The 24,643-nt window shown below is 40.8% G+C and overlaps 1 protein-coding gene across 3 annotated transcripts in view; it reads right to left on the minus strand.

The window, feature by feature from the left end:
- Positions 1 to 24,643, minus strand: part of PELI2 (pellino E3 ubiquitin protein ligase family member 2) — a 174,419-nt gene that overhangs the window by 26,102 nt on the left and 123,674 nt on the right. For 2 of the 3 annotated variants that reach the window (XM_028141684.2, XM_054716037.1), the window contains one exon: positions 10,650 to 10,682. The exons of the other annotated variant lie outside the window; for it this stretch is intronic. In XM_028141684.2, the coding sequence (XP_027997485.1) occupies positions 10,650 to 10,682 (33 nt within the window). The remainder of the gene's footprint in view (positions 1 to 10,649; positions 10,683 to 24,643) is intronic. 3 annotated transcript variants of the gene reach the window in all.

Here is a 24,643-nt window from a genome sequence, read left to right on the forward strand (position 1 = left end):
TTAAGCTTTTTTATTTTGGTTAGAAATATCAAATTTTCAACAATACTTTTAACATTTAAAACAGGACTTTTAGAAATACACCTTTTAGTAAATGACAGATTCATTGACTTGAGTCAATCTTTTCAGGTATTATGGAAATGAAAATTTCCCTAAGGCATCAAATTGCTTTGAAATCTACTTTTGAAACATCAGAGACTGGCTAAGGCCTTCTCTTGGCACTCACTATAATTTAGTTCAAACACAATTACTGTAATATAATGTGATTTTACTATACCAATTCAAATTTGGAAATTAAACACTTTAAAATTATAAGGAAAACCAGCTCAATCAGCTTGCTGGTAGACACTAGTGATTTCCCACATTCACTTTCTACAGTGATGAGAAGGCAGGGTGGCTGCCAGTGCCTCAGAGGCAGACCTGGTCTGGTCTCTCCTTCCGTGCCCAGCACTGTGGGCATGTGGGCATTCAATGGATGCCAGAGGAAAGCATACACTGCTCCAGATGCAAGATGAGAGTCAGGGCTTCTTTCCTCAGGTCTTCCCCTCTTCCTCCTACTGTTCACCAGCAAAGGTACCATTAGTGACACTCTCAGCCCCGATTTATTACGTGTGAATCTTATCCAGTTAAAAAATATCACCACTGGACAATTACAGCATAGACGATTACAATTACAGATCCACAGAATAAAGAATTTCCAACTTTACCCAGCTTAGGAATTTAAGCACTACTCTGCAATTCCAGGTGCCTACACTATGCCCATTCTGAGCCAAAACACTTCCTTTCTCTAGCTGAGATCTATGCTTTCTGAGTTTTACTCTGCTTGTGACACGGGCCCGGCTCGGTCATCCTCTGCCATTCAGGGGAACAGAGAATTGGTTGTCCTGGTTCTGAGCCTCGATTCTGAAACAAAAAAGGTTCATAATGTCTATGAAATTCTCTTCCTCTTACAAACTCTCACACACAGAAGGCCCTTAGGAAGATGTATAACATGTAATGATACCAGAAAGGCAATCCTGCACGATGCATAATAGGATGGATATATGTCTTCATGGCAGCCAAAGAGCTTTCATTCATATTTTAAAAGTGTAAGGAAAATAATCAAATATTTTTATTTGTTAAGAAGCAGTGGGTTAGCTCTCAATCACAAAAAGAGAAAAAGCCCACTGAGAAACTGGTTTCTAAAAAATACTAATTTATCATAGTTATGATTTAGCCCATTTAGTTCAAGCTCTACTAGTATAAGGCTGCTAAGTGAGCCTAGGGAGAGAAAATGGAATTCATCACTGAGGCAGACGCTAGTTTCCTACCTAATGCCTTTCTCTCTATTAGCAGAGCTGGCTTCCCATTAATTAAAAAGCCAAAGCATGCCATGACCAGCTCTCCCAGTCTCCTCTGAAGCCAGCACATGGGATGTGACCCAATCTTGACCAGTGTGGAGCTCTTAGGGATGGGAGACATCAAGAGAGATCCTTTCCTTTCTCTATCAATAAAAAAAAAAATAATGTGATGCTTGGAGCTGAGGTCGCTATCTTGCAACAAGAGAGGAAGGCCAAAGATGCTCACAAAAGCAGTCTGGGGCTGGACATCTTTGAGTTGAACCAAATCTGAAACTATCTGCCCAGACTTCTATGAGAAAAATGAGGGTTTTAGATTGCCTTTGGTTGAGTATTTTGTTACCTGCAGTAGAAAGTATCATTTCATTGTTGGGCCCAAATGTTTTTTCTCCTCCTGGGTTTCCTATTTCAGTCAAAAGTACAACTACATCCCCAATCACTCCGATTTAAAAGCTTCTTGTCATCTCAGAGCCCTCTCTTGCCACTGCTGTCCATATACAATTAGCACTATTACCATACTTAAACTAATGGTGAGTCAAAGCCAGGGTCACCAATTTTACTGCATTAAGCAAAAGTCAAATACAAAATAGAAGAAACAATATGCAACATTTCACTTTTCTCCTCAAATACAAAGTAGTTGTTGGGCAACCAGTAATTACAAAACTGACTGATTCCCCAAAGGAGTTTTACAATTAGCTCCTTGACAGCCCATAACTTTCTACTTTGGAGATTAGGTGTAATCTAATTCATCTTCCCTTGAATCTGGGCTGCCCTTAGTAACTTGTTGACCAACAGAAGGCAGCATAAGTGACATCTGGAACTTAGAGGCTAGGTCAGAAGAAGCCTTGCAGCTTCCCCTTGCCACCCTTGAACACTTGCTCTTGGAGTCCTGAGCCATCGCATAAGAAACCCAGGCCAGGAGGTGAGTCCCTGGAGACTGAAATGACATAGGAGAGAAGGAGCCACCATGGACATGAATCCTTCAGTTTCAGCTGCCCCAGCATTTGCCGTGTGCACCCTTCAAAATTCCCGACCCTTGCAAAAATTATGAACAAAATTAAATGTTTTTTTTCCTAAACCACTAAGTTTTGCAGTAGTTAGCTACACAACAGAAGATCACTGAACCAAGCAGTTCTCAAGGCCTACTGGTGCCAGGGCATTTTTTTATTTATTTATTAGTATTTATGATAAATCACAAAAAAACATTATGGTAATCTGTGTGCTCACCTTCCCCATGCCCAAGGGCATGGGACAGGAATGGGGAGCGGGGTGCTTTTACAAAGAGAGGGGCTGTGTTCCTAAAGGAAGTTTCATGTGCTCCTGAACACAGGAAGGCGTCATCTGTGGGATAATCTTCAGTTGTTGGATGACTGAGATGTGAGGAAAATTTTATATTAGGAGTCATATTGTAAAATGAATATTTATAGATCAATATAGAAAAGGAATCTGGAGCGTATTCAAAGAATTTTCAGAGGAAGCAAAAGCATGTCATATGGACAATTTTTAGTCCTTATACATTTGGAGCAGGAATAGAAGAGATACTAGGAAGACAGGAGAAGAAAATAACTAGTTATGTCAGATGTTATGAAGCCAAACTTTGCAAACCACCTATATTAGGTATACAAATGGGGCTTCCTTACTAACCTAGACTCTATGTGTGTGTGTGTGTGTGTGTGTGTGTGTGTGTGTGTGTGAGAGAGAGAGAGAGAGAGAGAGAGAGAGAGAGAGAGAGAGAGAGAGAGAGAGAATCTGAGTTTCAAATGAAATGAAATTATTTTTCTTCAAATCCACACCTAATTTTCTGTTACTGTGTCTTAGAAGCAAATGACTCAAGGGCTGACCAACCCCTCTTGTCCAGACGTCCTGGATGCTGACGGCTACAGAAGGGCAGTCCCTGCTCCTGTGTTACACACACCTGACTAAAGCAAATGAATGCGATTTTGGAAACACCAGCAACCCGCATACATTCTTTGCTCCATGAGTAGATATAATTAGTGTTGTTTTTGTCTCTCAAAAGAGAGGGCCTTGGTGAGGCTTATGTGTTGAAGGACTTTTTCTAGATGAATCTCGTTTTCACTGAGCTGCTCTGAAGAGCTCTGCATCACATGCCCGAATACAGCAGTGTTCTCTGATGCTATTCACTGCACCCCATCCGTCGGTGCCCAACAGAACCCCTCAGAAAGAAGTCAGAGATGTGCTGATAGCCTATCTGCTGGGGAAAGACCTAGGAAATGTCCTGTACACTCTCCTCGGGGAACCAGTGACCTCTTTGTCTTTGGAGTTCCACCAAGGAATGTAATCTGAGCTTGTGTTCCCAATAACCTTCAAAATGATGCCCACAACTCGCCCTCTTAAGTAAGGCATGATAGAATAAGTACCGGCTCCCTAGCCAATTATTCTGCAGGTTTAATTTCAGCCACTTTAACTGTTAATTTATTTCAGCCCAGTATACTAGTACAATTTAAATAAATAACTGAAAAACTATTGCTGCAAGAAAGGACTTGATAAAAATGGGAAATAACTACATTGGCCTCTCACAGACGTTTTGGTTCCTAAGTACAAGCATTCAATGACAGGGTGCACTGCTACAGAAACAACATTTTAATCCATGTGGGAAAACATAATAATGGAATCTGTTTGGGGCAGGACTGAATGAGGCCAATGAATCGAACCTTTTCCATTCAAAAAGACTTCTGATGTTTATGTTTATGGCAGAAATGTGCACATTTGTGAGCAAATGAATGAGTTTGTGGTGAACTGTGCAGCAATAACTGCTGAATGATTTTACTATGCAGCACTGTGTCCACTGTGGTCTGAGCAGTGGCAGGGGGTTGTACTGGAGGCTATCAGCATACGGTCACAAGACAGCTGCCCCAGGAGGTCACTGGCAGTGCATCGCTTCACTGCACTACCTACTGATAACCCAGCACATGGCTGAACGTTGGGCAAAAGAAAACATTCGTGCCAGATGGTTGTCTCAATATGACTACCTGGTTTGTCCTGCTGAGCTCCAGGTTTATATGTACTGAAGGAAGACAGAATAAGACCACGTGTGGACACTGCAGAGATCAACTTGGTTAGTGCAGTTGATGTTGAGAAAAGAACACACCGGGCCCCAGGTTTGAATCCTAGTTGAGTTACTCACCAACTGTAATCAAATCACATAACCTCTCTGAGTTTTTACTAGTAGTTATCTTTACATTGTATCAACAGAGGGAGTCGATGTCCATAGCATTGATTTCACTGTATTCAGAGCAGAGGAAACAGTATATAACATGGGGTAGTCTCTCCCCCAATACAAACCTGTACCGAGAGCACTGCCTCACGACCCAAAGGGGTTTACCATCAGTTCCTCATAGTCTGTAACATACACTTGGGAGATTACTACTCTGTTTAGCTTAAAATATATATTAGATATTGACTACATTAATTAGAGATACTCCCAGTATGACAAACATGTTTTTCCAGAACTAATGACTTTTATGTCAGGCTGACAAGTATAATTAGGCAATAAATCCTCAATCAGTCTGGTTCAAACTGTTATAGGGAAGACGAGGTCTCTGCCATCCTTGTCAATTTATGTATAAAATATGTATGAGTGCTATTTCTAAACAGAGGAACAGGCTAAAGAAATTCATAATTTATTTTTGCATGAACATGCTCTTTCAAATATTCTATCTTTTTAATAGTTCATATTTCAAATGAGTGTCCAAATCATAACTATGATTAGAAAGTCACAAAATTCGAACTTGGTTTTCATCAAAACCAAGGGTGTTTTATATATAACAAATAAAAAGTGATGTCTATTTGTTAAAGGCAAGGACTTTGAACTTGGCACGGGGCCATTCCCATGCCCATCTGGGATCAGCTCCCTGAGCTACTTATTGGATAAACCTTGGCAGAGAACCAATTACTTGCATAGTCCTGGACAGGGGCTAGGGCAGAGGCAGGCAATTCAGCACACACGGATAACAGAGAGGGCAAGAACGTTGGAGGAAACCCTGTTTTTAATTTGGAGTCGCTCCTAATTCCACTGAGGGTGAACTTGGTCGGTGGTGTACCAGTTCACAGGGATGACCTGACTCAGATACAATTCAGGAAACATAACATAGCGAGCGCTGCAATTGGAAAGCTGGGCAGGAACACAATCATGTGCCTGGTGGACATCTGTCCCCAGGAATCCCACCATTACATCAGATGGAAAGCCCTTTGAGGGCAGGAACTCCTGTCTTTTTAAACAAGTCTTCAATGCAGGCAGTATACTGCATGGCTGACAGTACAGGTCAGGCTGGACTCCCACTCCACCAATGACTGGCTAAGGGCTCGGCACCTTACTTAAGCACCCTGAGCCTCAGTTTTGTCATCTTACAGGTGCTGGTACTGTGTCCAGGAAAGTCATTGCTGTCTAAGGGCAAAGATGCTTCAGCTACTTCTATATCCATACAGTTCATCACAAAGTGCTGAACAATGAGAGGTTCAGATTCAAGTTTTTATAGATTATGTCTTTGTACTTTTAAAACATATTAAGCTAACCTAATGTACAATCTCCTCTTTCAGTTACTTCATTTCATCTCTTTTGGAAGTAGGGGTGAAGTGCAGTTTTCCCAGACAGGGACACACGTCTATATACATAAACATATTACATTACCAACCACATTGTCTGCACTAGTTCCCTAAATGACACCTATTTCTTTAAAAAAAAAACACACCTTTATTGTTGAGAATATTCCAGGTGTCCCCCCATTGCTCCCCTGATTGCCCCTCTTCCACCCAGATCCCACCCCACCCCAGGACTTCAACACCCTATGTCCATGGGTAATGTATGTATACATATAAGTTCTTTAATCTCTTCCCACCCCACCTCCTTCCCTCTGAGATTTGTCACTTTGTTCCATGATTCTATGCCTCTGGTTCTATTTTATTCATCAGTTTATTTTGTTCATTAGATTCCTTGTTCATTTATTTTGATTTTTAGATTTAATTGTTGATAGATATGTATTTATTGCTATTTTATTGTTCATATTTTAAAAATATTTTTTCTTCTTCTTTTTCTTCAAGAAGACCCCGCAACATTTCATGTAATATTGGTTTGGTGGTGATGAACTCCTTTAGCTTTTTCTTATCTGTGAAGCTCTTTATCTGGCTTTCAATTAAAAATGATAGCTTTGCTGGGAAGAGTAATCTTGGTTGTAGGTCTTTGCTTTTCATTACTTTGAATATTTCTTGTCACTCCCTTCTTGGCCTGCAAAGTTTCTGTTGAGAAATCAGCTGACAGTCGTATGGGTGGTCCCTTGTAGGTAACTGCTTTTCTCTTGCTGCTTTTAAGATTCTCTCTTTGTCTTTAACCTTTGGCATTTTAATTATGATGTATCTTGGTTCATCTTTTTTGGGACTCTGCACTTCCTGGACTTGTATGTGTATTTCTTTCACCAGGTAAGAGAAGTTTCCTGTCATTTTTTCAAATAGGTTTTCAATTTCTTGCTCCCTCTCTTCCCCTTCTGGTATTCCCATGATGCAAATGTTGGTATGCTTGAAGTTGGCTTCTGGTCAAGATGGGAGCATAGGTAAACGCAGTACTCGCATTCTTCCACAACCACATCAAAATTACAGCTAAATCAGAACAACCATCATTCAGAACCACCTGAAATCTGGCTGAACAGAAGTCCTACAACTACAGAATTAAAGAAGCCACATTGAGACTGGTAAGAGGAGCAGAGGCACAAAACAGGCTAGTCTGACACCCACATGTGGCATTTTATGTGGAAAGGCTATCTAGGCTGTGGAGGCCTCCTGTGAGGAGCAAGGGGTCCCAGCCTCACACCAGACCCCTCAGCCCAGGGTTCCAGTAACGGGAAGTGAAGTTCCCATAACTTGGGGCTGTAAAAACCAGCAGGGATTGTAGATGAGTGATAGGGAGAGTTGCTGGAGTCCCAGGCAGTTCCTCTTAAAGGACCAGTGATGAACTTACTTGGACTCACTCTCTCTGAGCTTCAATGCTAGGGCAGCAACTTAAAAGGACCCATCAACAAATGGGAGGAACTAAATTGTCTGGCAATAGAGCAAGAACTAGGGGACAGCTTTCTCCCAGACAAAAGTGCCAGCAGAGGTCATTGTTCCTTTGCTGACACCTCCCTGCCACAGTGCCAGCAGGCAGTCACCAAATCTGAATCTCCATCAATCTGGCCCATACTGTTTGCCCCACCCTGGTGATTCCCTGAGACCCTGCCCCACCCAATTTGCAGCCCCACCCAAGCTGTTTGCAGTAGCTTTTCCATATGAATGGCCTGTCCTAACTCAGGCTTCAGACTTTCCCAAAATCTCTCAAACAAGCAGCAGCTGGCTTCAGTGTGCCCCATACCTCTTGGTAAGTGGCTCGAGGGCCGGCACTAGCAGCATTCTGCATTGGTTCACAGGTTGGCCTCGAAGCCCAACACAAGTAGCAGCCATCTGCGGATCACTCTGTACCTTGTGTTGGGTGGCCCCAGGCAGGGCACAGGCAGTTAGCTGACTTTGCACCTCCCTGGAGACCACAGAGCTAGTGCACCCGGTGGTCAGCTTCAGATCACCCTACCACATCCACAAGCCACACACTCAAGGGGCAGACTTGGAGAGCACCAAAGCCCCACTGAAGAAAGTCCTGCTCCAAAGGGGAATCTCCTGCACAGCAGCCCTTCTGCTATAGTAGCAGCTGGTCTGCACAGCCAATAGGTGTGGGGCTGTCAATCCCTCCCAGTGACGCCAACAGCAATCAATGCCCAACAACAACAGGACAGTGCACACAGCCACACAGGACACACCGAAAGTGCCCAGCTCAGGTGATTGGAGAGGCTGAGCCACTGGGCTCCTATAGGATACCTACTACACAAGGCCACTCTACCAATTCCAGGAGACATAGCAGCTCTACCTAATACATAGAACCAAACACAGAGAAGCAGATGAAATGAGAAGTCAAAGAAACATGTGACAAATGAAAAAATAGAAGAAATCTCCAGAAAAACAACTAAATGAAATGGAAACAAGCAAGCTACCAAATACGGAGTTCAAAACAATGGTGTTAAGGATGCTCAAGGAACTTAGTGAGAACATGAATGACATAAAAAAGGACTAGTGAAAAGTGGAGGATGCACTAACTGAAATGAAGAATAATTTACAAAGAATTAACAGTAGAGTAGAGGACACTGAGAATCAAATCAGTGATTTAGAATATGAGAAAGCAAAAAACACCCACTCAGAACAGCAAAAAGAAAAAAGAATACAAAAAATGAAGGTAGTGTAAGGAGCCTCTGGGACAACTTTAAGTATAGCAAAACTGACAGACTATTTCTAAGTGCACACCTTAGTACAGGCCCTGGAGACATCTCCCCACACTGACTCTAAGTGGCAGCTCCCACAATGCAGGAAAGGACAAGGAAGGGGCACCATCCTGGAAATTCAAGGCAGTGCTCTGGACTTCACCCATCTCCATGCACACAGTAGACATCAGAACCACTGGCTACCCCAGGGTCTAATCTAACCTTGCAACGAGGACCACCCTTTGGTCATCTGGAAAAGGGTGGAGGACCACACTCGTGGTGAGAGATAGAGAAATAGACCTCCAAAAATTCATTCTTCAAAACAGCTGTTCATTTGCTTTTAAACATTTTATGGTTCTAGATATGAACAAGAAGGGGCATGGGAAGAGAAGATGCAATATATTTGCAAAACGAAAATTATTCCAGTGAACATTAAAACAATGGTGAGGTTTCTTTGTTGTACACCTTAAGACTAAGAAAGAAAGGAAAAGCCCTAACTGGTTTGGCTCAGTGGATAGAGCACCGGCCTGTGGACTGAAAGGTCCCAGGTTTGATTCTGGTCAAGGGCATGTACCTTGGTTGCAGGCACATCCCCACTGGGGAGTGTGCAGGAGGCAGCTGATCGATGTTTCTCTCTCATCGATGTTTCTAACTCTCTCTCCCTCTCCCTTCCTCTCTGTAAAAAAAATCAATAAAATATATTAAAAACAAAAAAGAAAGAGGGGAAGAGAAATCTAACTAGTCACACATAAGAACAGGGGTTGGTAAACTTTATGGATAGATAATTAATTAGTCATGGACAATGCGTTAAAGGATGCATGTGAATCTGCCTGGTACAACATCTAACATCTTGTAATCTGAGTAAGTATTCGCATACATATGTTACTTTCCACAGGAAACAAAGCTAATTGAAACAATGAACCCTAATAAATAAGAATTATAAATAAAAATATAACATTTTGCAGGATGATGAAGTTGAAAAAGTAAAATTCATTGTTTAGTAATTTACGTATTTCTTTTTAATAATGCATTTACTGGATAAACGAGATATACCTGTTTCTAAAGAGTACTGGGTAAAAAATACATAGGTAACCTCCTTCAACTATGTGTCACAGTGACTCAATAGTAAATGCAAGCCCTAATTTGTTGCCACGAGCAGGCAAACTTCCAGATGTTATAAACTGAATCTGACATAAATCGATTTCATACTAAGATACCCAAAGACCTGCCATATAATTATTTTAATATAGGCCGGTTTATCAGCTGTCAAAGTGATCCCTTGAGTCCTGAAGAATAAAAAGACTGAAATTTACCCTTGCTCACAATAAAACAAAATACAAAACCCTATTGATTATTTATAGTGCCAGAAGCAAAAGCCCTCATTTAAAAGAGGGGATGTTTTCAATTTCCCCCCTCATTTTACTTGGATTTTTATTTTTAAGGCTTGGCCTACATTTAAAATTTGTCCATCTGCTAAAGAATCTCATTCTCTTTATGGAATAAAACCAGTTCAAGAAGGCCACATCATAGTTATATAGAAACATGAAAATATTTACTCTCTAAAGAAAACATTTATCTTGGCAGTTGGTATTTTCAAGATGTTGAGCCTGCTGGAATCATACAAGTTCCAATCCTAATATAAAAAATTTTAAGTAATACAATAACTGTCTTTCCTTGGAAGTACAGGAAACTTACATGTAACTGACTTGTGTGGTCTGCCACTCCACATGCCATTCACAAACGTTATGGACAGAAGCTTGGATATATCTTTGGATGTTACTCCTCAAGCCTCAATCAACTGACCTTAAAAGAGCCTTATTATCTGTGTGTCCTTGGGTGATATTGTGAATCTATTTCCTAACCTGTAAAGTACCCCAACTACCTTGAAGGTTTATTGGAAAACTGAAATGGTATTTGTAAAGGACCCAGAGTGCAGTGCCTAACATACAATAATTACTGTTATATTTAGCTATTTTTTATTACTAAAACATTAATAATCTTTATCAGATAAGTTAATACTTACTTTTGTAAGGTCCTCCAGGTTCTGGACTGATTTCTAAGGCAAAGAATATTTTTAATTAGTTAATATGTACACAAAGTATCAAATGCTCCTTCTAATTCCAGACCTGAATCAGACAGCACCACTATTACTAGATTCATGTGGATCCTTTCAGGGAAAATCTATGTCTATACTAGCACCGAATATGCATAAGAAATGACAGCATACTGTACAGGGCATTCTGTTCCCTGCTTCTTTCACTTAACAGTACAACTTGTAGAGTGGTCTATATCCTTAGCTATTAGTGCTGTCTCATTTTTTTTGATGCATAGACATAGGCTTATTTATCCAATAAATCTCATTTTTAATTTATGCAATAAAAGATTACTTTTTCTATTTTACCAACAATGCTGCAATGAACATCCATGTATTCATTTTGCATATGGGAGGATATATCTATAGGGTAAATTCTTAGAAATAAAATTGCTAGATCACAGGTATGTGAACTTTATTGAAAGCTACTGTCAAACTATTTTTCACAGAAGTTATACCACCTTAAGTTCCCACCAGATGTGTACAAGAGTGGGTTTCCCCCACACTCACAGTGAATTATTAAGTGCTATGGTCCGTACTGCCTGGCATGTGAAAAATCACATCACTGTGCTTGTAATGAACATTTCTATTGTGAATGAAGCTTAACATGTTTTTTTTTAAATTATTTTCTTTTATCCTCACCTGAGGATATGTTTTTCTATTAGAGATAAACCCATAGACGCTTCCTCACGATGCCCTTATGTATTCATCCTTCCCTTCCAACCACTTCTTCATGCCTAGGCAGCCAAGGATTTCTGATCTGTCACCATAGACTAGATTGCATTTCCTAATGTTTCACAGAAATGAAATCTTACACTATGTATTTTTTTATTTTTGGTTTGGCTTCTTTTGCTTATCATTACTTTGAGATTTATCCATGTTGTTGCATGTATCAATAGACCATTACTTTTAGTGCTAAGTAGTATTCCCTTGTAAGGGTAAACCACAATTTGTTCATCCATTCATTTGCTGATGGACATCAGGTTAGTTCTTATTCTTGGCTATTGCAAATAAGGCTGTTATAAATATTTATGTACAAGTATTTTATGAATACACTAGTGTCCTGGTGCACGGATTCATGCATACTGAAAGGAAATTAATTAGAAGAAATGTTTTAATAACGGTAGTCACCCTTTCTCTAATAACAGAAGTGTCAACCAAATTCACGACCAACAATGAAAAATCGAAACACACACATGCGATTGGTACCAGTGAGAGCTTTATATTGTATCACGCTCAGGCATGAGTCAACTTAGCCTTATATATATATAGAATAAGGTTGCTTAATTAGACCTGCTTTCTGATATAGCTAAACTTTTTCCAGTGTGAAATTTGAAACAAAAAGGCAGAGGGTTGCCTTGTTCAAACTCAGCTAGCAACTCAAAATTTTCACTAAGCTGTTCATGTCCAAAATTGGTTGGGAAAGTGTCACAAGTATTGATTTGAGGGTTACAAATAAATTTTAGTGAGCAGGCGAATTTGAAAATATGGACTCTGCAAATAATGAGGCTCATTACATGTTTGATACTATGTGAACTGGGCTTCTGCAGTACCTTTAAAAAAAAAACCCTCACATTATGGTCCATGCTATCTTTGCCTTATATTCTATACTAGAGGCCCAGTGCACGAAATCATGCATGGGGGTGTGTGTCCCTCAGCCCAGCCTGCACCCTCTCCAATCTAGGACCCCTCGGAGGATGTCCCACAGGGATTGGGCCTAAACCGGCAGTTGGACATCCCTCTCACAATCCAGGACTGCTGGCTCCCAACTGCTCGCCTGCCTGCCTTCCTGATCACCTCCTAACCACTCCCCTGCCAGCCTGATTGATGCCTAACTACTCCCCTGCCAGCCTGTTTGCCCCTAACTGCTCTCCCCTGTAGGCCTGGTCCCCCCCAACTTCCCTCCCCTGCAGGCCTGGGTCCCCCCCAACTGCCCTTCCCTGCAGGCCTGGTCGCCCCCAACTTCCCTCCTCTACTGGCCTGGTCACCCCTAACTGCCCTCCCCTGCAGGCTTGATTGCCCCCAACTGCCCTCCCTTGTAGGCCTGGTCCCTCCCAACTGCCCTCCCCTGCTGGCCATCTTGTGGCGGACATCTTGTGTCCACATGGGGGCAGGATCTTTGACCACATAGGGGCAGTCATCTTGTGTGTTGGAGTGATGGTCAATTTGCATATTACTCTTTTATTAGATAGGATTTTACATGTTTATTCAGAAGAGCTACATTTTCTACTTTTGTGGTTACTTTTATATATACAACTACTTAAACATGGTTGCACTCATTAACTCTCTCATAAGAGCAATGATAAATGAGATTTTTTTCATTTCCTCTCTACCATCCTCCTCCGTACACTTTTTATTGATTTTATAATGTTTCTTGCAGTTTGCTTTTTTAAACCATTGAATACTTGTATCTTTCTGCTTTAAATTACAGGTATTGTCTCCCAGATATAAAATCTAAGGATATTAACATGCATACACTACCTCTCATCCTTTCCTCTCTCACCTTTTATTTTATTTATTATTTCTACATTGTCAGACTTTATAACCTTTATATTCTATTCTGTAGCAATCACTCTCTATTGTCTTAGTTCTTCAGAGCACACTGAATTCAATTATTAGATGCTAGTCTCTTTGAGAGTCTCCCTTCACCTCCTATTTTGCTGAAATTTGTCTTCTGGTAATTTCTTCAGTATGAGCTTATAAAAATTATATGTCCTGAGTTCTTACATGTTCACCAATATTTGTCTGTTGTCTATATATTTAAAAGAAATTTGGGGTAAGTAAAGAAAGCTTGGGTCCCTAGATTATTAAATCCTTGGGCAAAAGAATCAGAGCATCTAGCATTGTGCAATAACCTTTTGAACAATCCTCAGATGAAAAGAGTCACTAACAAAAATGAATAGAAGGTATTATTTACAAAAATGCTTTCTCCTATGCATATTCTATCTTAAAACTTTTACATCTAGCTATTGTTGATGAGAAGACAAATGTATTCAAAGGAATATGGATATCATATAAACAAAAATCCAATGGTGACCAGGACAGCACTGGAACATCTCAGAGAAAAACAGTCTGATGTGGAAAATCTGTAGACAATCCATTCTATATAAGCCTAATATGCTAAGTGTCAGGCTGTCTGGTCGTCCGTTCAACCAATCAAAGCGTAATATGCTAATGATATGCTAAGGCTGCTCAACCACTCACTATGACATGCACTGACCACCAGGGGGCAGACGCTCTGACCAGTAGGTTAGCTTGTTGCTGGGGTCTGGCCGATCAGGACTGAGCGAGATGGGCCAGACATGCCCTGGAGCCCTCCAGCCCTCCCACAGTCCCTCCCCGACCCGGATGGTGCACTGGTGGGGGCCCTCAGCCTGGCCTGCACTCTCACGCAATCTGGGACCTCTTGGGAGAATGTCAGAGAGCCAGTTTCAGCCCGATCCTGCAGGCCAGGCTGAGGGACCCCAGTAATGCACGAATTCGTGCACCGGGCCTCTAGTTTATACATAATCAAAAAATCACTGGGAAAGTAAAATGGCTTGATATTGAGAATAATGGGATTCAAATATGATTTGGTTATGAAGTCAATAAGATTATTACCATTGATTAGAAGATCTATCCATGCAGTAAAAAACACAATGTTTACTCCTTGGGTGATGCTGTGGAACAAAACTCCTAGAACTGCAGCTAAAAATGACCAAGGCCAATGCTGTAATACTGCTAGCTAAAGGAAGACAAATGAAAGGATGGATTTGCCTTAGGACTCTGCCTCTAGACTGCTGCTTAAAATAAACAGTCCTGCCTCTAATTTTTGGGAAGAGACAATATGAATATATTTGACCCAAAAAAATGTGTTGCTACCTAGTGGATGAAGCCTGTGCTGAATGGTAAGCCCTTAAGATGCCACCTATCAAAGCAACTTTTCAAGAATAAAACTATACAACCAGAGTAGACAAGTCTTATTTATAGTACTTGGAAAACCAACACTCTCAGTCATATATTTATGTGTTAAGTCTAATTAGATTATCAATCTACATGTATAAAATCATCTGCTTGCATACACTCTAGAAATAAGGAACCAAAAACAGATTTATAAAATAAACATCTGTACCCATAACCAAATTAGTAATAATTTTTGCATATACAGTGCCTTTTCAAGGTAGAGCATTTTCGTGTATATTTTACTTAATAATTTGTGCTCACAGCAACCATGACATAGGTATAATTATCCCTATTTTGTAAAGTAAGAAAACTGACTTGGAGTGGATAAGTGATTTCCTAAGTGAATGGGCAAGTATACACTGCAGTGCATACTCTGCTATTATGCTTCATTGCTTTTTTTAGAGAAGAATTGCCAAGTTTGGGGGAGAAGGTTTATATAAACTTTCATAATCTAATTTATGAGGTCACAGCTTTTTGCATCACTTTAAAGCAATGTAGTTCAGTAACCTATAAAACCCTCTTTCCATCATCAGAAATGAAAAAGCAGAAGTAAGGAAGAACCAGGAAAATATGGCATTGTATGCAAGTAAAATTTATGAGAATGAGTTACAAAAACAAGCAGTAATCAAAACTGTCACCCGCGGCAGAGAGATTAAGCTGGAGAAATCAAGGAGGCCAATTAATTTAAGTCATTTGTGCAACCATAGTATACAGATTAAAAATATCAACACAAGTTAAAATTGAGGCATATTACTAGTATTCAGTAGTTTCTAGAATTTCCTTGATAGCATACCATTCCTTGCCCAAACCATCCAGTCCAAAAAGTTGCCAAACGTGAACAACTGGAAAACCTTTTTTCCCTATAGCAAGAACATTCAGGGGGCAGAGGGAATTCCCAGCTCCATACAAGTATTTAGAAACAGCTGCTTTGCACATCACCTACAGTGCCTCCTTTTCTTTTCTTTTTTCCTTTTTTAAAAAAAATATTTTAAAAATATATATTTTATTGATTTTTTACAGAGAGGAAGGGAGAGGAGAGGGATAGAGAGCTAGAAACATCAATGCGAGAGAAGCATCAATCAGCTGCCTCCTGCACCCGCTCCCCCAACAGGGGATGTGCCCGCAACCAAGGTACATACCCTTGACCAGAATTGAACCTGGGACCCTTCAGTCCGCAGGCCGACGCCTATCCACTGAGCCAAACCGGTTTCGGCTAAAAAAATATTTTTATTGATTTCAGAGAGAAAGGGAGAGAGAAACATCAATGATGAGATAGAATCATTGACTGGCTGCCTCCCACATGCCCCCTACTGGGGGGGGGGGGGGATCTAGCCCACAAACCAGGCATGTGCCTTTGGCTGGAATTGAACCTGGGACCCTTTAGTCCACAGGCTGACGCTCTATCCACTGAGCCAAACTGGCTAGGGCAGTGCTTCCTTTTCTTAGTGTAACCTCTCATCTGATTTTCTTCAAAACATACCTCTCCCATTTTCTTTACTCTCCTGGTTATCCTACTCTGAACACAGATATGCCTGTCCACATTCATTCTAAAGTCTTCATAACTGAATATCTCAGTCAACTAAATGCTGTACTACCTTGGCATAAGATTATGTGAGCTTCTTGAGGTATTCATCATACTATTTACTCTCACAAAGGTGATCACCAAACCCTCAAATACAGTTTATAAAGACCTATTTTGCATACTTTAAAATCAGTTTTACTTAAATATAATTTACATTTAATAAAATTCACTAATTTTAAGTGCACAATTAGATGAGTTTTGACAGATGAATATCATGTAATTATCTCTTCAATCAAGATAAAGGATCCATCATCCCAGTTCCCCCATGACTCTTGACAGCCAATCCCCCTTCCTTTCCTCTTTCCCAACAACCACTGATTTGCTATCACTAGAGTTATGTCTTTTCTAAAATATCATATACATGAAAACTTAATGTATAGTCTTTTGTATTTGGCTTCTTTAAATTATTAAAACGTTTTGAGATTTATTTATGTTGTGTGTATAGTTATGTAGTTTGTTCCTTTTTCTATTTATTAGTGGTATTCCATTGTATGGCTACACTATGACTTGCTTATCCATTCATTAGCTGATGGATAATAACATTACTAGAGGCCCGGTGCACGGAATTCGTGCACTGGGGAGGGGGTACCTCAGCCCAGCCTGCACCCTCTCCAATCTGGGACAATTCAGGACTGCTGGCTCCCAACCACTCGCCTGCCTGCCTGCCTGATTTCCCCTAACCACTCCCCTGCCAGCCTGATCAATGCCTAACTGCTCCCCTGCTGGCCCAATCGCTCCCAACTGCCCTCCCCTGCTGGCCTAGTCACCCCAACCTGCCCTCCCCTGTTGACCTGGTTGCCCCCAACTGCCCTCCGCTGCCAGCCTGGTCGCCCATAACCACCCTCCCCTGCAGGCCTGGTCACCCCCAACTGCCCTCCCCTGCCAGCTTGGTTGCCCCCAACTGCCCTCCCTTGCAGGCCCGGTCACGCCTAACTGTCCGCACCTGCCGGCCTGGTACCCCCCCCCCCCCCGCTAACTTTCCTCCCTCCCCTGCTGGCCCAGTCACCCCTAACTGTCCACCCCTGCCGACCTGGTTCCCCCAACTGCCCTCCCTCCCCTGCAGGCCCAGTCGCCCCCAACTTCCCTTTCCTGCTGGCCTGGTCACCCCTAACTGCCCTCCCCTGCAGGCTTGATCGCCCCCAATTGCCCTCCCTTGCAGGCCTGATCCCTCCCAACTGTCCTCCCCCTGCTGGCCTGATCGCTCACAACTGCCCTCCCTTGCAGGCCTGGTCCCTCCCTACTGCCCTCCCCTGCTGGCCTTCTTGTGGCAGCCATCTTGTGTCCACATGGGGGCAGCCATCTTTGACCACATAGGGGCAGCCATCTTGTGTTGGAATGATGATCAATTTGCATATTACTCTTTTATTAGGATTCACACTTTTTATGCATCTATTGAGATGATCATATGGGTTGTGTTGTTGTTTTTTTAGTCAGTGGATATGGTGAATTACATTGACTTATTTTTTTTTTTAATGATAAATCAACCTTGCATTCCCAGGATAAACAATGCAAGAATCCTACAATTTCCTCCCTCCTGCCCTTAATGTTATTGTCATACAGTTTACTTCTCTATGTGTTATAAGCCCCATACATTATTATTCATTTGCTTTAACTAGCTAATTATCTTTTAAAGAGATAAGAAATAAGAAAGGTCTTTTATATTTAACCTCATCTTTACCATGTCTAAAGTACTTTGTGTAAGGCCAAATTTCTATCTGGTATCTTTTTTCTTCTGCCTGAAAAACTAACATTTCTTGTGCTGCTTTGCTGGCACTATTTATAGCTTTGTTTAAAATAGGATTTTATTTTTCTTTCCTTTTTGACAGATTTTTATGCTAGGTATAGAATTCTAGGTTGACACTTTCCCTTTTTTGCTCCATCTTTCTGTCCTTCCCTTCCAGTACTTTAAAGATGCTGACCCATTGTTTTTTTGCTTGCAGCATTTCTGATAAATATTTTTGGTTTTTCACTCTTTGTTCTTCTGCACATATTGCCTCATTTTTCTCTAGGTCCTTTCTAGATTTTTTCATTTTTGTTTTCAGCAATTTGACTGTAATGTGTCTTACTGTGGTATTCCTTATGTTGCTTCTCTTTGGGGTTCACTGACCACGTTAAATCTTGGATTTATCATTTTCATCAAATTTGAAAAAAAATTATGGCCAATCTGTTCTTTCCTCTTCTAACCCCCATTTTTCTAAGACACCAATTACACATATTTGAGACCACTTGATATTCTTCCACAGTTTATAGCGTCTGTATTCATTTTGTTTAATCATTTTCCTCTCTATGCCTTATACTGGATACTTTCTGTTGATGTTTCTTTAAGTTCACTGATCTTTTTTCTTCAGTTTCCAATGTGTTACTACCTCAACTAGTGCATTTTCTACGGCAGACATTTCATTTTTCACTTTTGTAAGTTTTGGTTGGGTCTTTTTTGTACTTTCATTTCTCTCAACATGTTTATGTTTTCCTCTACACTCTTGATCATAAGGACTATAATTGTAGCAGCTGTTTTAAACTTCTTTTCTATTAATTCCATCTGTAATTTTTGGGTTTGTTTCTATTAATTGATTCCCCCACACACATACCATCAGTCATATTTTATTGCTTTTTTGCATTATTGCTTTTTTGCATTTCTAGTAACTTTTTATTGGATTCCAAATACTTAGCTTTGTTTGTGGATGCTGGATTTGTTAAAGGTAGACTTGTTTTGGCAGGCAGTTAAGTTACTTCAGATCAGTTTTCTCTCTCAAGGCTTGCTTTTAAGCTTTGTTGGGGCAAGTCCAGAGCAGACTTTGATCTAGGGATAATTCAGCCTCATTACTTAGGTGATACTCTTCTGCAGACTCTATCCTATTTCCCTTGTTTTATGAGGTCTTTCCACATTGCAGGTGGGAACATGAACTAATCCCTTTGTGAGCTGCAGAAAATATTTGACCTACTGCTTTCCAGTGGTTCTTTTACATATATATATATATATATATATATATATATATATATACATTTTTTTTTATTGATTTCAGAGAGGAGGAGAGAGAGAGAGAGAGAGTCATCAATGATGAAAGAGAATCACTGATCGGCTGCCTCCTGCACGCCCCCTACTGGGGATCAAGCCCACAACCCGGGTATGTGCCCTTGACCAGAATCGAATGTGGGACCCTTCAGTCCTCAGGCTCAATGCTCTATCCACTGAGCCAAACCAGCTAGGGCCCCAGTGGTTCTTTCCCCACCCTGTGGAGTTTTGTCCTACACATGAGCAAAGCAGTACTTAGCCAAGGGCTCAAGGGGCACCCTCTGCAGGCATGCAGAACTCTTTTTCCCTAGGAAGCCTCCTCACCTCTGGTGCTCTCCCTCACAAATCCTGGCTGCCTCAACTGTAATCAGTGAGATCACAGGGCTGTCTGGTTCCTCATCCCTGTGCCTGGAAACTGCCTTCAGGCAACAAGATGAGGGGAGGATGCTTCCCTCCTTTATTTCCCTTCTCTTAGGGATCACAGCCCTGAGCTGCCTGTTGTGCAATCCCTGCAAACAGTTATTTAAAATATTTTGTCCAGTGTTCCAGTTGTTTACAGCAGGGGGAGGGAGAGAATTTCTGTAGTAGTTAATTCTCCATGGGCAGAAACAGAACTCTGTTTTGAATACATTTAGGAAATCTCCAGGAGGGTTTAGGGGATAGAAACTTGAAGTGATGACAACTTTAACCATAAGCAATTCAACTTCTTGAATGATAACACTCCTAATAACATTAACTATTAATAGTACTCTAGTAGTAATCTAGTTCTCACTAATACTATTTTATTTTCTTCTGGGCACTTAATAGCCTAAATTTATTTTATTGCTTACTGTCTTCCTTCCAGCTTACATTAGAAACTGAGCTCTGAGAGGGTGGGAACTTTTTCTATATTGTTCACCACTTTTATCTCCAGTACTTAGAAAAGTTCCTGGTACACAAACACATATGCAGTATGTGTCTACTTTATACAACAATTGTGTACATCTACAGTAGAAAACATACTTATTTGCTATAAAACTAATTTTGGTTAAGGTATATCCTACTTGTCCTTGATTGCCCACTATACATTTTAAAATAGGGTCCTATATATGCAGGCAAATATGAAAAAAAAGATAAACACTCAAACTCATATTCTGAAAGGAAAAATAACTTTGATGCTTGTCAAAGTAAATATTATGTAATAATGCAGAGCATCCTAGGGAACTATTCAGGCACCTGGTACCTTTTAACAGCACAAACTAGTACAAATCCGAAGATAAAGGCTATGTACAGAAGACAGGACATATGTTCTCAAAAGCTGTCACTTTAAAAGATATGACCTATATAAATCAGATGAAGGAGGGGAGACCTGTCTGATATCCATCTACCTACAACAAAATATTTTGTTATTTAAGTTATAGGCAAGCCTAACCAGTGATTTATTTTATTTATTAGTTATTTCCTAAGAAGTTCTGAGGTTTTGTGATTTCTAACTATGTACAATTTATGTTAAAGAAAAGAAGCCAAACTTTAAGATTCAGCCTCAACATAAAATCCTTGCTAACAGATTCAGGGACAAATTGAAGTTCATTTTTATTTTCAATAAGGTTTCAATAAATGTTTTCTAGATACCACCTTTCTCCAGAACCACACCTGGCTTCTGACATTTCTAATTATTTTTTATTTTGAACTGAATGATTTTTCTCACCTAACTCAAACTGACTCCCATCATGCATATGTTACAGGTTAGATGTCCAGATTAGATGTGTTTTCACATAAATAATGTTATGACTGTATTTCCCAAGACTTCTTTCAAAGCTGGCTGACGTGGCAAATGACATGATTGGGTTATTCTCATACCATAGCTGTTCCAATAAAGATTGTTGTGTTAATGAACGCAGTGTAGGAAAGAACATCTTTGCTTTGGTCAGTCTTACTTTAAAACAGGGATTTACTACCATTAGCTAAAAGCATAATTTTAAAGGCCTAAATTCCCTTTCTTAAAGTTTACTTGTCTATACACTGTCACCTCCTTACTGTCTAGTGAACACAATGTCAGCACAGAGCACTCAACAGTGTTTGCCAAACTAATCCTTTAGTTATTGAGCCATAGTACCCTATCCTCTCAAGCATTCTAGATGCCCGAGATACTACCCTGTGCTATTCTTAAATTAACTAAAAATTCTCAGAGTTCGACCTCACAATCAATTTATGGTTCCCTATGAAAAAAACAAGAGAATTATGGTACGCAGTGCCTGAAGTCTCAAGCTGTCATGTCAATCAAGACAGGAATACAAGATGAACATAAATTGAACAACTAAAATATCACAAATGTCACCCAGACCGGTGTGGCTCAGTAGATAGAGTATCGGCCTGCGGACTGAAGGGTCCCAGGTTCGATTCCAGTCAAGGGCATGTACCTTGGTTGCGGGAACATCTCCAGTAGGGGGTGTGCAGGAGGCAGCTGATCGATGTTTCTCTCTCATCGATGTTTCTAAACTCTCTATCCCTCTCCCTTCCTCTGTAAAAAATCAATAAAATATTTTTAAAAATAAATAAATAAAAATAAAATATCACAAATGTGGCTACTACTGATGTAGCAACCCCAGAGCTTTAACAACTCCATCCGATATGCTATGCTAGCTTTAAACAACTGAGGCATTTAAAATTTTATGCTAAATGGACCTTCATTTATGCTTAGAGGCCTCTTTCTAAGAGCTGTAGATGTCAAAAACTTGGGATTGGGACTTGGCTTTGCCTACCCACCGCAGAGGCTGCAGGTTATGGTGGGACTAAAGCAGGTGTAGAGTCAAGCAGGCTCCACTGCATACCAGCTCTGCGAATGCAGGCATGTCACTTACCTCCTGTATCACAACTTCTGGGGATAACAATACCCACCCCACAGGACTGCTGCAGGGTTAAGCTGAGTACCCAGTGAAAACTGTTGCTACCTGACCTGAAGTCACTTACCCTTCATATGCTACTACGTTTTCATGTAAAACATCAATAATAACTATCCTATTTTCCTTACACAGTTTTGCAGGGATACAAAACAAGAAGATAAACTTAATTTTTTACGTTCAAAGTGCTACACAAATATTATACCACTATCTTCCTAGGAGGGTAACTCCACTTGTAATGGAAGGAGATACACTCAGGGGAACAGGTACAAATGTCTGCTTCTGTTTATAAAGACCGCCTGCATCAGTGGAGTGGCTGTGCGCCTACCCCAATCCCTGTAGGTTGTGTGGGCAGCAAGTGTTAGCTACTGATGGTTCACAATGGAGCCCTTTTCACAAAGGTCCCTCGTACCACCTAGTTCAGAAATGAGTGGAAGATAATGCTCTTCCCTCGGGAGCAGCCTGCAGCCAGTAGTAATGAAAAAGGCTGAGCCCCTGCCACACACACAGTGGGCAACACGTGGTCCCATATTTCGGAGCTCCCTTGGATCAGGCTGGGGCTACACTTGAGCTAGAAGCACATTTTCTCAGCTTCTTCTCTGGCTCTCTCCTGCTCCCCGCACTTCCTACTGCTTTCTTCTCATAGCAATTCCTCGATAAGCCACTTACACAGACATATCTGGAGCCCCCGCTCTGCTCCGGGCTGAGGTTATAAAGATGAAGTCAGACACAGTTCTTGTCCCCAGGCTACTCACCTAGGACCTTGTACCTGACAGAATGCTCCAGAAGGATTTGTTGAATTAAACTGACCATAGCTTGGAAGATAAGGATTCTGGGAAGACGTGGTCTTTGAGGGGGATGCTAAGATAGCAAGATTTAGACAGAATAAGAAAAGAGTATCTTGGGGGAAGGGAAGGCATTCACAGTGAGACAAGACTTGTAAATACGAACAGCCAAGCACTGTGACAAGGGCTGACAGACAAATACAGAACATAAGTAAATGATGCCAAACAAACAGAGGAACTATAAACTGCCCAAGGACTTGCCTTACTTTTCTCCCTCCCACCCTGACAGGTGCCTGGAACAGAGTAAATGCTCAATATTGTTTGAATTTTAGTAGACATTAATTCCTTAAGCTTAGACATCTCACATGTGAATTTTCAGAAACCAAAAGGTACCCATATCAATCTGTTAAAACAAATAAATACATCTGAGCATCAGGTAATCCACCTCCCATGGCCAACTCACAGTACTACTACTCCAGGGGGAGCTGATAAAGCACTCACACCTGCATGTGACAGGCACAACAGAAGCATGCAAACAGAAGGCGAGGCAACAACTGGGAGAGAAGACTGTGCACTTTATTTCTGAACTGGCAAGTAACCATGTTTATGAGGTGTTCACTCAGAGGAAAACCCTCTTCCGAAATGGTATGCTGAACACAGACAACTAGCATGTGCTGTCCTTCCCTTGGGCAATAAAATATTTGTGGGTTTTAAACAACTAACCCTCGGAATAGTAAGTAGCAGCAGGTGTCTACTGTGTTCTGGCCCTATGAGAGCCATTCTCCTTCCTTGAATCCTCTCAACTGGCTTCTCTCTGTTGCAGATGCAAGCCCAATTCCTGAACAAGGCACTCAGGACTCGATAGGAAGTGGTCTCATATTACCCTTTGGCCCAACCTCCCAATATGTGCCAGCCACTCTGCTTTCCAAACCCTCCTGGGGTTTTCCATGCCTCTCTGCCTTGGCCCTGCTAGGTCTCATGCCCCCTTTCACAAACCAGCCCTTAACAAAATGGTAAGCCCTGGTTAAAAGCTACCTCATGTGTGAAGGTTTCCATGACTCTCATGATCAGAAGGAATCACCCCTTTTTCTGGGCAGTTATTTTATTTCTCTGTGCATCACTCCCTTCAACTTAAAAATGGGAATAATAAGCTGTATTCTGTCATATTAGAGTTCTTTGAAAGGTTCAAATCAAGGGATATATGTAGTTCCTAACTTCTAAAACCTAAAAAAGTGAAAGAATCAATAAAATGGTGCACAAAACTTAATGTTCTCATCATTGACTATGTTGAATGAAGCCAATGTTTAGTTGGGTCATGTGACATGTTCATTGCATACTAAGAGCATAGTAGACAATGAAAATTATTTTTGTTTGCTATTTCACATTCATGCAACCACTTTTAATGAAGATTAAATCAACTCAATATTCTGAAAATCTATTTTAACTAATTACATTAACAGTGGGGGGGGGCGAGGGCCTAGAGTGGGGTGGGAACTGGGTGGAGGGTAGCTATGGGGCGGAAAAAGAGGAACATCTGTAATAATCTGAACAACAAAGATTTTTTAAAAATTGTATATATTATACATAAATCCTTAAAAAAATAATAAATTTAAGCTTGAGAAAAAATTTCCAAATAGAAACTTGCAAATGCCTGTGTCAGTTATGTGGCAGGTAGCCTAACAGAATCAAAATAGCACTCATACTGTGTGTGTGTGTGTGTGTGT

Source organism: Eptesicus fuscus, chromosome 5 (assembly GCF_027574615.1).
Source record: "Eptesicus fuscus isolate TK198812 chromosome 5, DD_ASM_mEF_20220401, whole genome shotgun sequence".
NCBI lineage: Eukaryota > Metazoa > Chordata > Mammalia > Chiroptera > Vespertilionidae > Eptesicus > Eptesicus fuscus.